The sequence below is a fragment of the Puma concolor genome, chromosome A1 (assembly GCF_028749965.1).
Source record: "Puma concolor isolate L17-30 chromosome A1, mPumCon1.1.hap2, whole genome shotgun sequence".
In the NCBI taxonomy this organism is placed as follows: domain Eukaryota; kingdom Metazoa; phylum Chordata; class Mammalia; order Carnivora; family Felidae; genus Puma; species Puma concolor.
The window spans coordinates 118,905,996-118,920,666 of NC_141667.1; the positions used below are offsets into that span (position 1 = coordinate 118,905,996).

Genomic DNA, 14,671 nt, shown 5'->3' on the forward strand with positions numbered 1-14,671 from the left:
ATGAATAAAAGGGAGTTTTAGTAAAGACACAGAAAATAGGAAAAAAGAACCTAAAACTGAAAGGAAAAATTCATTGGGTGGGCTTAACAAAAGAGTAGACCTAAAATAAAGAGCTACTGACTCCAAATTAGATCAGTAACAGTTATCTAATCAAAAGAATACACACAAAAAAAAAATTGGGGGAGGAGGGGAATAGTCTCAGGGATTTGTCAGATAATTAGAATTCTAAAAGAGAAAAGAATCAATCAGAACAGAAAAAATGCTGATCAAAAATTTTCCAAATTTGATGAAAACATCAATGCATAGATCCAAAAAGAAAAGCAAGCTGCCAAGAAGGCTACATAAAAAAATGAGGCCTATGAGGGATAATGAGGCTCAGTATAAAAAAAAACTTTCTCCACAAATAAAAGGCATTTATAATTCATACATTTGGATGTATTTCAATATTTGAAGCTTTCACTTCACACAATAATTTGTCTTATAATAAATACTCCCATATTTAGCAAGTTTTTTTTAGAAGGGAAAGCTAAATCTTACTCTCTCCCTTTAAAAACTGTTTATTTCAATACAAATATAGAACACATCTTCTTAGGTGTTAAAGCAAAGATTATATTACAACTTTAATTGTAAATAAACTGGTTAACTTCAGAATTTAGTATTTAAAACATCAACTGAAGATTACGAGTACCATTCACAGCTAACATTTGCTATTTTGAAGCTTTGCTAACCAAACCCGGATTCTAATAATCTTTTACATATAACTATCATTACTCACAATACCTAATTTCATTAATTCAACACTTTTTAACAACAGGATACAGTGCAAACCTGGTTTGAATAATGGATAGGTAAACTCAATAAAAGTTTAAATAAAATAAAAACGTGTATCCCAGGAACAGGATGACATACACGTAAGTCCACTAAATCTGTTTTGTTTTCATGATAAACTAAGCACCTTGCATTATAATTTTAAGAGAGAATTACTACTATGATTAAAGAATAAACCTGTTTTTAAATGTAAAATCGGGGCACCTGGGTGGCTCAGTCAGTTAAGCATCCAACTTCGGCTCAGGTCATGATCTCGCAGTTCATGGGTTGGAGCCCCACGTTGGGATCTACACTGACAGCTCAGAGCCTGGAGCCTGCTTCGGATTCTGTGTCTCCTTTCTCTCTGCCCCTGGCCTGCTTGTGCTCATTCTCAATCTCTTTCTCTCAAAAATATACATTAAAGGGGTGCCTAGGTGGCTCAGTCAGTTAAGCATCTTGGCTTCGGCTCAGGTTGTGATCTCACAGTTTGTGGGTTGGAGCCCCACGTCAGCTCTGTGCTGACAGCTCAGAGACTACAGCCTGCTTTGGATTCTGTGTCTCCCTCTCTTTCTCCCCCTCCCTGCTCGCACTGTCTCTCACTCTCTCTCTCAAAAATAAACACTAGGGGCGCCTGGGTGGCGCAGTCGGTTAAGCGTCCGACTTCAGCCAGGTCACGATCTCGCGGTCCGTGAGTTCGAGCCCCGCGTCGGGCTCTGGGCTGATGGCTCAGAGCCTGCAGCCTGTTTCCGATTCTGTGTCTCCCTCTCTCTCTGCCCCTCCCCCGTTCATGCTCTGTCTCTCTCTGTCCCAAAAATAAATAAAAAACGTTAAAAAATAAAAAATAAAAAAAAAAAAATAAACACTAAAAAATAATTTCTTTAATAAAAACATTAAAAAACTACAAATAAAATATAAAATAAATTTCTAAAAGTGAGAATTATTTTACACATATTTATATCATTTGTAATAAAATGGGTAAAATAATTATTTTTCACTAGAAAAGACTAAAATGAAATTTTAGCATTAGATTGTGATAGAGATTTTTCTAGGACTCATCTCTCAACTCCAGAAAGTGCTGCTTGGTAAACAGACAGTCACTCTTTTCTCTCAGGGAGAGGTGAGGGTGGATAATAGTGGTAGGAGACTGGGAAGTGACCAGGAACTGACCCAAGGAGATATGCCTTGAAATTTCTTTCAATCCAAAAAGAAAAAAGACATAGAAATAGGCACTAAATTCTCCCTGGTCATTTTTTCCTTCAGAATAAACTCCAATGTTTCTTATCTACAAAATCTAGTTATAATATATAGTCTCTTCCCATTTCAAAGAGAATTTAAGTTAGCGGACATATTTTCTCAATTTTAAGTTTTTCCTCCTCATTTTCTGCTACTTACTAAATTTGGTCCTATCTCTAGGGTCACGTTAAATGCATCAATGTAGCAATACAGCACAATGTCCCAAGTGCTAAGACTTCTAGTTATGTGTCTCATGGCTTTATTTTCTGAAGTAACCTGCAAGGTACAGCTTGCTCCACCAATTCTGTCAGCCCCAAAAGAGCACCCGCCTGGGTACTGGGATAGAGCAGTAACTTAATTTGTCAAATCCACAAAATGGAAATCTCTTCAGAGTCTCAGTTATTGTCAGATCCATAAGGGTTTTAATAAATAAATGTATTTTGCTGAATCATTTGAAAATAAGCTGCAGACATCATGAGACTTCATCTATAACTATTTTAGCATGCATCTCCTCAGAGCAAATCCTTTTTCCTCTATAACCACCGTACCCAAGAAAATTGTGAATTCTCTAATACCATGTAATACCAATGCATCCATGCTCAAATCTTCTCAACTGCCTCCCCAAATGTCTTTTATAACTGAGTCACAAGTACTGACCCATGAACTCAATGTTTTGATTAACCAAAAAGAAAGGACCAAGACCCCTCGGAGAGTCTGAAACTCTACTCTCCCCTGACAAATGTTACGTTCTTCAGAGCTCCAAATACTCTATTAACTTTATTATCTGAGATGTATATTAATGCCCTAGGTTTCTCTTCATGTTTCAAATATAAAATTATAATATTAAATATACTTTCTCAAACAACATTCTCTCGTCTACTTCCAATGACAAAAGTAACCGTTTCAACAAGATGAACTTTATAAAAAGTGCCATTTAAACAAGACACTCCATAATTCTACCCTACAGTTTTAAAAATTATCCACATTATGAGGTATTCACAGCAACCAAGTAACCAACACTGTTGCCAAAACTAAACCATAAATAAAAAGTAATTTTCTCTTGCCTAGACTATTCTGTATTAACACTGGAATCCAGTTGAAATCCTACATTCACTTGGGTAAGGTATGAGACAAGCATATAAATCTATACTGGCTGTTTTAGAAGACTGAGTGAGATAATGAGATAACGTGTGTATACGTATATGTGCTTCTAGTGCATGTATGTATGTATGTATAAGTTTGTACATACAACTTTTTAAGTGCACATAAGATATCCGCTAAATGATGCCAAATATTATTGTTTTTATGATGCTAGTCACGTAAGTTTTAAATGTCTCCTCTTCTACACCCCATTACACATACTCATTAACAATCAACTGAATTAACAATCAACTGAAAATATCAGACAAAAACATATCTAGATACTGCCTCTCACAGAGCACAAGAGGTTCCTTTAAAGGAAATATATTAAGAATAAAGATTAGAAATGCATAACCAATAATGAAATAAACTTTTCATGTCCAATTATCCAAAAGATACATATTCTCTTAGCTGATCTTAGAAGAAAGCACATACATATTTTGAAATGTTACAGTAATGAACCATATACCTTGGATTAAATTTTGCTTCTTCCATCATTTTTTTGAAATCTTCCTTGGCTTGCATTATTTTGTTTTTCTTTTCCCTGCGTTCTTCCTCTGCCCTCGTCTTTACATATTGATCAAATACCTATCACAAAAATAAACCAATTGGGCAAGTTAGTCTTCCATAGGAATAATTTAATTACCAAACTATGGAATCTGTAAGAAAATACTGAGTCAATGTCTTTGTCCAAACTATAATAGAAAAAAATGAATTAGATATCTCAATTGTATGCAGATTATCTGTAGCAAGTCTCACTTTAAAACTTCAGTTGACAGTGTTACAGAAGCACACAAGCCCTCTGCTGAGACTTCCAGAACAAAGTTAAAAGCCCCTTTAATTTTCATTGTCCCTGATTACAAACTCAATACACGCATATTAAAAAAATTTCAGGGGATATAAAATATGTAAATTACAATCCTTCCAAATCTCTTCTAGAAAAAAAACGTTAAGAGTATGGAACAGATAATTTACATTTATTTCTGTGCTTCTTTTTAAGACATAATTATCTCTACCAAAATGTAATGCTTTACATCTATCCCATAATATTTTCCCCCACCTAATCATGTACAGACAAGATAATAAACTGAACATGCACATCTATTTCCTTTCTTCCAATGCCAATACAATGACGAGAGGATTTCCCTTTTTAAGTCACAAACCAACAAGACCAGGCAAATGGGAAAAAGAAAGAGCAAGTCCTGAAGATGAAAAGCACAAGGATAAGCAGTAAAGGACTGGCAAAAATGAGAGAGCTGACCCAAATTCAGCGGTCAAGAAAAGAAACCAATTCTTTTTTTATTAGAGAATCCTCAAACAGTTCCAGAAGTGACAGCACCAGATATCCATGGAAGTGAGGGCAGAGTACAGCTACAATAAGGCTGTTTAAGAAGGAGTCCATCAGAAAATCTCCCTTGCCAACAGCATGTATCTGGGGGCTCTGCCACTCCTGAGCCTCAGTAAAAGGCAAGTGATTATTCTCTAGAACCAGGGTGGGCAATTCACAACCTGCTGGCCAAACTTGGCCTGCTGCCTATTTTTGTACAGCCCAGAAAGAGTTTTAACATTTTTTAAATAGTTAGGGAATAGAGAATTTTGTAACATTTCATGACATGTGACAATTAAATGAATCCAAATTTTAGTGTCCACAAGTAAAACTTTATTGGAATAGTCAGGCTCATTCCTTCACATCTATCTACCTGTGGGTGCTCCTTCATTACAGTAGCAGAACTACACTACTATGACAGAGACCAAATGGCCCCCAAAGCTAAAATATTTATTGTCTGACCCTTTATTTTAAAATGTTGCTAATTCTTGCTCTAAAAGGTAAAGCAGTATCTCTCAAGGTAAAGGGGGGGGGGGGGCATACCTAATTTAACATACTAAAGTAAGTTTTATTTTCTAATAAAACTAAGAAAATATACTGTAATCATAAAACAAGAAAAACTTAAAGAACAAAAAGAAATCCTACAAATTAAAGGACAGAAAAAAGAAAAACTCAAATTAAAGGATTTGACAATAAAGTTGAGAAAGTCATACAAAAGAAAGGGGCTGAGGTAGAAAATAGGTGAAAAGAGGGCGCCTGGGTGGCTCAGTAGGTTAACTGTCTGACTTCGGCTCAGGTCATGATCTTGCAGTCCATGAGTTCGAGCCCCGCATCAGGATCTGGGCTGATAGCTCAGAGCCTGGAGCCTGCTTCAGATTCTATGTCTCCCTCTCTCTCTGGCCCTTCCCCTCTCGCATGCTGTCTCTCTCTCTCTCTCAAAAATAAACATTAAAAAAAGAAAAATTAAACAGGTGAAAAGAAAATTTAAGGACTAGACCAAAAGGGCAAATTCTCTGTCCCAGAATGAAAAAATAAACAGGTTGGAAACAAATTCAAAAAAGCAACATAAGAAAATCTCCCAGAACTGAAAGACAGGAGTTTACATACTAAAAGGACCACGAAGCACCCAGCATAATGGGCCCCTTCCACCAAGGTACACAATCACGGTGAGATTTCAGAACGCTATATACACTAAGAGGAGATCCTACACATCCACAAAGGAAAAATAAACAGGCCCATAAACAAAGGCCCATAAACTGATGGCTTCAAACACAACACTGAAAACTAGAAAAAGAGCAACGTCTTCAAAATCCTGAAAGAGAAAGATTTCCAATTTCAAATATCTTAAACAACCAAACAATTTCAAATTAAGGGTACAACGAATGTTTGCAAACACGCAAGGCTCCAAAGTTTATCTCCCATGCATGTTCTCTCAAGAAGCTATTACAGGGATGGAATGGGTCAAAAGGGAGTAAACCAAGAAAGAAAAAGACTTATGATGAAGGAAACAGGTGAAGTCTCTACCCCCAAAAACAAGAGAGATGAGGGAAATCTCAGGATGACGGTAAAGACTGGTCACGTTCAAAAATAACAGCTGTATGTCAGGTGTAGAGGGTAACCAGTCCAAAATGAAGCAAGTCACATGCTCTGGAAGAAATGTTTTGAGAAAGATAAAACTGGGCAGCACTCTATTATTTTTCCTAGCATATTTTACAGAAATATTTGTCTCTTTAAAGGTGTGCATGTACATCTTTACAAAAGTCAAACAAAAAATGTTCTTTACAAAACTGAAAACTTTATTCCAGGTCAGGCCATGTCTGTCTACCAATCTTTAATAGCTATATAGAGATACCTACAACTATCTCGCCATCTCCCGCCAGGCACGTTAGCCATTTTCAGCACCATCCCAATACAGCAACTGCAATAAATCCTAAAAGCATGTGCAGGCTGACCCATGTGGGAAAGAGGGTTCTTCTCAAGCCCTCTCTCCCTTTTTGGTATATACTTTCTTATTTGTAAAAGTAGTGAACTACAAATAAACCCAATGAATTTATATTAACTTTCTTTTCAGAGGCTGGAGAAAACTTCACAACCCTTCCTCTGGGATATCCCACACCAAAGTTAGGAATCGCTAGCTGAGATCACCTTCTCAAAGAAAATTAGGAGTTCTGGTATGCTTCCAAGCTTCTCCTAATTATTTGTGTCATGCTTCCCAATACACGTGAGCTTTTTAGGTCCCCTATTTTAAGCGGTTATTTTCTTAAAACATCAACTTGTGAATGTTACAATAAACACCACAAAAGTTGTTAAGTTTTTATAAAAAATTTCTAGTAGACTTCTATAGATGTAATCAAAACATCCATATTAAAGAGCTACATTGTCTAAGCCAATGTAGCTTCTAGGGTGCTATATTCCATTTCTTTTCGTTTTTATTATTTTTTCAAACAAATTTTTTTGATGTTTATGTATGTTTGACAGAGACAGAGGGGGACAGAGGGCGAACAGGAGGGGGCAGAGAGAGGAGACACAGAATCCAAAGCAGGCTCCAGGCTCTGAGCTGTCAGCACAGAGTCTGATGCAGGGCTTGAAACCATGTACTGCGAGATCATGACCTGAGCCAAAGTCGGATGCTCAACCAACTGAGCCACCCAGGAGCCCCTTCTTTTCGGTTTTAAACAACTTTATTGAGGTATAATTGATGTACAAAAAGGTGTTCATATTTAATGTATACAACTTGTGAGTTTGGAGATAAATATACATCTAGGAAACCACCACAGTCTATGACATAAACATATCCACCTCCAAAAGGTTCCTCGAGCCCTTTTAATTTATTCTTATTTTTAAGTGATATTAAAAACCCTTAACATAAGCTCTATCATCCTAGCAAAAATTTCAGTATACGATATAGTACTGCTAGCTATAGGCACTATGCTGTACAGACCTTCAGGACTTAGCCATCCTGCATAACCATTTCCATTTCTTAATCTACATAATTACACAGTATGCTCACTTTGTGAAATTTATGATGTTTAGATTTTAATGTATGTATATTTTTCTTCAACACAGAAGTTTGTGAAAAGTATGGGTGTGATACTGTGTTTTAAGAAAATATACATATATTTGCCATTTCCAACATGGATGGAACTAGAGTATTATGCTAAGCAAAATAAATCAGAAAAAGACAAATATTGTATGATTTCACTCATGTGTGGAATTTAAGAAACACAACAAATGGCAAAGGGAAAACACAATGGCAAAGGGAAAAGAGAGAAGCAAACCAAGAAACAGACTCTTAAGTACAAAGAACAAATGGATAGTTACCAGAGGGTAGGTGGGTGGGGAGGTGGATTAAATACGTGACAGGGATTAAGGAGTGCACTTGTGATGAGCACCGGGTATACCTGGAACTAATATTACAATATATGTGAAGTGGAATTTAAATTAAAAAGAAAAGAAGAAGAAGAAAAAAAAAAAAAATATATATATATATATAGTGTCTCTGTCCTGGCTCCTGGCAAGAGCTCCTAAAACCCTTTTAATTTCCTAAGTGATAGGAGAGACAGGAGCCTCTACTGTTGTACCTGGCTTTTGTCCTGTCGCTGAATTAGATAAAGGAGAAAAGAGCAAGTTTATAGTATTCATACCAAGCCCCTTTCAACTACATCAAAGTTAGTGCCAGGAGGTGATTTCTGGAAAGTCTCTCTAGAAAACCACAGGATGGCAGATAGTTGCCAGTGGAATCAACCATGTGATTAGAACACTGGAACTTTCAATGGCTGGTGACTGAGTCCAATCACCAATGGTAAATGATTTAATCAACCATGCCTATGTAAGCTGTCCCCATAAAAATCATAGCCAAAAGCATTCAGAGAACTGCGAGCTTGGTGAACATATCCATGTACCAGGAGAATGGCACACTCCAACTTCACAGGGACAGAAGTTCAGGGACTCAGGACACTTCCAGACCTCGTCCCACGTGTCTCATCATCTGCCATTCAACTGTACCCCTTACCATATCCTTTATTATATTATAAACCAATAAACATAAGTGCTTCCCAGAGTTCTGTGAGCCATTATAGCAAATTATTAAAGCTGAGGAGGGGAACAGGGGAATCCCTGAGTTGTAGCTAAACTGAAGTGTGTAGAAGGTACTACTTGTGATAAGCATTTGAAGAGAGGGAAGGTCTTGTGGGTCTAAGCCTTTAATCTATGGGATATGATTCTAATTCCGTGTAGTGTCAGAATTCAATTCAATGGTAGGATACCAGCTGGTATCAGAGAACTGACTGATATAGAAAAATCCCTACACATTTGACGTCCAAGTATTCAATGTACAGAGGAACAGAGTTTTTCAAGACGCCTCTATTATTTCATTTCATTCTCATTTCAATTTAATTCAATTTATACTTTGATACTGATCCAGTAAAGAGTGGCCAAGACGGCCAGTTGACAATGAGTAACTATATTGGTAATGTATTACTATTTGTAATACATCAACCTTAAAAAGCTCTCAATAACACATACTACATTAAAATGCTTACTTTTGAAATAAGCTACCTTTTTTTTTTTTTTTTTAAAGGAGGCTTCATGCCCACCACTGAGCCCAACACAGGGATTGAACTCACAACCCTGAGATCAAAAGTCGGATGTTTAACCGATGGAGCCACCCAGGTGCCCCCAATTTTAAGTGTTAGCATAACTAGTCTCTGCCTCAGAGTCTAATATCCTGCATGGAAATGGTCTGCTTCTGTTTAAAAATGTTATTCAGTTTAAAACTTTGTCAAAACAGGGGCACCTCAGTAGCTTCGTTGGTTAGGCATCCAACTTCAACTCAGGTTATGATCTCACAGTTCGTGAATTCAAGCCCCGAAGTGGACTCCCTGCTGTCAGCACAGAGCCCACTTCAGATTCTCTGTCTCCCTCTCTCTCTGCCCCTACCCCACTCTATCTCTCTCAAAAATAAACGTTAAAAAAAAACTGTCAAAACAAAAAACAAAACAAAACTATTTCTGACTCAAGTGATCTTTTATCAAAAACAAGATTAAATAAAGAAAATCTTAAGTTAAAACTTATAGTTACAATTATATAAAATACTTCTAGAATGATGTAAAATATACATAAATGTACAGATATACGTAAATCTACAGATACATAGAAAAGTAAAAGAGATGCACTTGCAGACTGAGACATTTTCAATAAAATTGTTAGTTGTTTTAAATCAAAATACAAATTTCAGAAATGGAGTTACAAAGTGCAAATACACGACCTAGATACTTAATATGTAACTTAAATTAAACTTAAATTTAACTTAAATATGTAACTTAACTGGTTTCTCCCTGATTTTACACTCTCATGCAAATAAAACTAAGTACTAAAAAAGTACACATATTAATTCCAAATGTTTGCTTCTCCTTTCATTTCTTACACTCCAGTTTTAAGAATTTTACTCAAAAAGGATGAGAACCTTTAAGTAGTCTTTATTTAAATGGAAAAATGCTTGATATTTTTCGTCTTTTTAAGTATTACTCTTAATAAGAGGTAACACCATCAGCTTACAAAATGCCTGTAAAATTGGGAAAGAATTTTAGCTCTCAATATGCACTTGTAATTTAACTCAGAAACTATAACACTCAGCAGCATGAAGAGTCACGTCACTAAGGTTTTAAAGTAACCCTTCAGGGATATTTAGGTTAAGCACTGCTGCAGGCGTTACACATATAGCAATGAACAAAGTTCCAGCCCTCAGAATTTATATTCTGCAGCCGGAGAAAACAGTAGATAATTTTAGATAATTAGAGCTGTGAGTGCTATAAAGGAAAGAAAGCAGAGACACATGGCTCAGAAGGCACTTGGACAAGCACCTGAATAAAATCATGGGGCATATGCAAACACCTAGGGGAAGAACACTCCAGACAGAGGAAGAGCCAAGTATCGGAATGTACCCAGCTTGTTCAAAGCACAACAAAGGAACTGTGGCCAGAATGAATGAATCTAAGACAAGACCTTCAAGAACTATGCAGATAAGAGTGTAAGTATAATCTTACAAGCCATGATAAAGAATTCCAGTTTTATCCTAAATGAAATGGTAAGCAATGTACATTTTTTGAGCAAGGGAACAGTAACAGTGCCTTAATTTGCCTCTTAAATGTAAAATTAGTCTGGCTGCTATGTGGAAAAAGAACTTGACTCCAAAAAGCAAGAACGGAAGGAAGCAAAGAGGTCAGTCAGGGACTACACAGATGCTGAGAAATGGTAACGGTGCCCTGAACTACAGTGTTAGTGGGGGAAATGGTGAGTAAGTTGCATTTACAAGCTTTTGGAGGTAGATTTTGCTGACAGACTTGAAATGCACAGAGGGGAGAAGTAAGGAATCAAGAAATGATTTATACTTTTTGATAGAGACCATTACACACAGTTTAAAACACACACACACACACCCACACACACCCCTACTGTGTTTGAAATGCAGATGCAAGTATCTTTGGAAAGTCATGCTTTTCTATTACACAGACTAAAATACATGTCTGGCACAGTGTAAATTTCCTCTCTTTATAAAAAGTTTGTGATGAGACCTACATGCATAATGGCACAAACAGTGCAGAGAATTACGCCAACTATTAAATTACAAATCAAGAATAGACTACCAAATGAAATCTTGTCGTAGCTCAATAGCCCTCTAGCAAGTAGTTCAACATACTCACCATTCTACAGAGCTCAGTGTCAGGGTGGTCCAGGTAATTCAGAAACTATGTAAGTTGGAAGTGTGCAAGGATTTAGAGGACAAAGCGATCACTGTGAGAGGATATGTATTGCTGAATCATCACAGGAATAATGGCACTCAATAACATGGCAAGTCTAAATCATGTTGACACTAAATGAGCAGAGACCCTCAAGTGTCCATCAATTCTTTAAGCTTATGATGAAAAGACATTCTAATAGATGGTGCTTAGATGTAGACTTGTGTGCTTACACGTAAACGGGTCTCTGAGTGTTGTCTACCTACCACACACACTCATGCATATATACTGGCACAAACAGGAAGGCTACAAGACCAGGGTCCAGTCATGGTCCAATCAGTCGGGTAGGATTGTAGGTGTTTCTTCTGCCTTTCTACTCATCTGTATATTGCTATTTTTCTACTATAAATCTGCAACATTTGCCCAGTAAAAAGTAAATTAATAAACGCATTTAAAATGAATTTTGAAAACTCCCTGATACAGCATCAGCATATTATGAGGCACAAGGACAGGATACTCATGAAGCAATACCCAGGTCCATAATAAAGGCAAAAATATGCAAGTATTTCTGAGGCAGAAATGCCCACAGAGAGGGTAAATGTGTTCTAAGATATGAGACTATGCGTTTTGAGTACTGGGGGGGGGGGGGGGGGGGGAAGGATGGCATTTTATTCCTTTCGTTTTTAAATTATGCTGTTAAGGGATATACATTTTTTAAATAATGTTATTTTCCTTTTACCTGTTTTCTCTCTTTAGGATTGAGAAGTAAGTACCGAGGATCAAAAACTATCTTGTGCAACTCCTTCTCCCACGTTGAAAAAGCAGACACCTTTAAAATAAAAATGTATTGCCTCATAATTAAGTTGGCTCTAAAAACATAAAGGTCATATAATTTTCCTTGAAATCTACAGGACATCTGCTTAAAAAGGAGGCATAATAAAAACCATACTGAAGTTTCCATCACTAATAAATGACAAGCAGTGGGAGGCTAGCAACGGCAAATTTCCACACTAATTGGCTCTGAACATTTCTGTATTATATAGAAATAACACACACCTAATTACTCATTAAAATAACCACTACTGTGTGACATTTTAAAAATCAGTACATCAGAAAAAGCCTTGAAGATCTGCATTTTGATTTCCCATGCTTGCTCCAATCTTGTGAACAATGTTGCAATTTTAAACTGAACAGTTAAACTTATTCAAATGAATCTGTGAACATAACCAAAACGTCAAAACCCCTCTCAATTAAGCTCTATTAATAATATCATAAAGTACCAGTTCTCCTTTAACCAAAAGCCATTCTGAAAGTATTAAAAGAAAAATTACATATACCTTACCTATCCCATGTCGTCCACCACTCTGTAATGTTAATACTCTGTTAATACTCATCTTATATTACTCACCAAAATTTAATGACCCAACGAATGTTGGGTCAACATTTGACCCAACAAATAACATTAAATGTTATTTGTATTTAAAAGGACAGTAAAAAGGCATTTAGTCAAACACGATATGATGAGCCAAGAAAAAGGCTGCTTGAGAGAGTACAGTAATTTGATAGGCTTCCCTTACCTCCCCCCCCAAACATGAGCACTAACCTTAGATTTGACCTTTTAGCAAGACATATTTATATTACTTATACAAAACAGAAATATCTCCCCCAAAGATTGTTTTCTGACCCCTCTCTCTAGCAGCATGTCCTTGAACTGCTTCATTCGGGCCTCCAGAGGGACAATGGCCCTTTCTCGGGCAGCTTTAATTTCAGCTTCCATGGCAGCTTCTTTCTCTGAATCAATGTCTTTATTATCGTCTCTCCTATAAAAAATAAAATATAAGGCATCAACTGACAAAATATTAACAAGGAATCTTACTAAAATCTTTAAATCAATGGAATATTCAAGACTCACTACTGAGCAGCATATTTTTGGCAAAAAAAAAATTATATTGAGGGTTTCAAATGAACTCTAAGGGATAGGCAACTTTCATTATAATAAAGTTACATGAGCTTCTAATGATGTTACAATGGCTATATTGTGCTCTCTGTCTGATACACAAAATGAACTACCTTACTTTCAAAAACAAACAAAAAAAAACTAACATTGCAATAAAACTCTATGTGTTAGAAACAAGCAGCACAAAACATAATTTTTAGTTCTTGAAATGATATAGGAAAAATAGTATTTTCCAGAATGTTTTACATTATAGATCCGTAAAATATTTTTATCTAATAAAAACTGGTATAAGTCTTAGTAATCTCAAATATTTATTTTGAAAATAAAATGCAAATATCTGCAAACTTGGCCAAGTGGTTATGTGAGATATATACCTTACCTACCTGACATCTTTTTTACTCACTTTCTGGGTGGTAACTTGAGATTTAAGTTGAAGGACAGGTCCCAGAGAGCAACATAGGCCCAGGAGTAGTTAGATGGAATTAGAACTGTTCATCAATGACTAAACTACTTCTTTTTCCTCCAAAAATGCACCTCAGGGCTAAGGACAACCCTGTTGCTGTATGGTACTCGAGTGAGATTGTAAACATGAAATTGAGTCACCTCTCAAACATCTGCACTATGAAGAAGGCCCATTCATATGAATAATCCAAAAGAGAAAGTAATTCAATAATATTTGGGTGTGTCTGAGCAGATCTTCCTCCTTAAATATGATCTGCTAAGTATCAAAATAAAATTGGTTCATACTCCCTACACAAACTTAAGGGAATTGGGAAAAACAAAACATCACAAATTTCAAAAGCATGCTATATAGGGAAGTGAAGGTAGCCCAAGAGATTTAAATGGCTAACCCGCAAATATGGTTAAGTGAGAGGTAATTAGCAATTTAGGGAATGAATCAAAAGAAATAGAAGTCATAGTCCGTGACCTGCAGGAACTTAGCGAGATAGTCTGTGACCTAAGATATGCACAAAACAAACAGGTAAAAGTAATTTGCCAAACAATATACCCTCTTATAATAATTTATTTAAGAACTATTTAAATAAAGAATTAAAAGACATCCAAGAAATATAACTAATGAAAACAAATAACCTTTACAGAATTATACTAAATAAAAATGTCACAATACAAACTATCACTATCTATCTCAATAAAAGAAAGAAAGAAAAACTAAGCCAGGAAAAATAGGCTTTTAACTTTGTACCTAAATAGAGAAGCTCGGGCAATCCACATAAAGGACTTCTTTGACATTCTCCTGATAAAAGCAGTTAAAAACCTTACAGAGTTGTCTATAAGAACAAACAATTAAAAACAACCTAAAAGTTTAACATTGTAGGAACATCCAAAATTATGGTTACATAAACAGAATGAATACAGTCATTTATAATAATTAAGAAAACAAATGTCTTATTCTAATTTTTTTTTTTTAAAGCACACAAAGTCAGTTGATTACAACTAATAAAAGTATTT

General features: G+C 36.0%; 1 protein-coding gene across 9 annotated transcripts in view; it reads right to left on the reverse strand.

The window, feature by feature from the left end:
- TCERG1 (transcription elongation regulator 1) overlaps positions 1–14,671 on the reverse strand; it is a 61,956-nt gene that overhangs the window by 13,048 nt on the left and 34,237 nt on the right. For 5 of the 9 annotated variants that reach the window (XM_086701239.1, XM_086701223.1, XM_086701202.1 and 2 more), the window contains 4 exons: positions 14,406–14,456; positions 12,929–13,064; positions 11,984–12,073; positions 3,650–3,768 (listed from right to left, as the gene is read on the reverse strand). In XM_086701239.1, coding sequence (XP_086557365.1) covers positions 3,650–3,768; positions 11,984–12,073; positions 12,929–13,064; positions 14,406–14,456 — 396 coding nt within the window. The remainder of the gene's footprint in view (positions 1–3,649; positions 3,769–11,983; positions 12,074–12,928; positions 13,065–14,405; positions 14,457–14,671) is intronic. The other 4 variants (XM_086701249.1, XM_086701230.1, XM_025925067.2 and 1 more) reach the window with 1 other exon arrangement.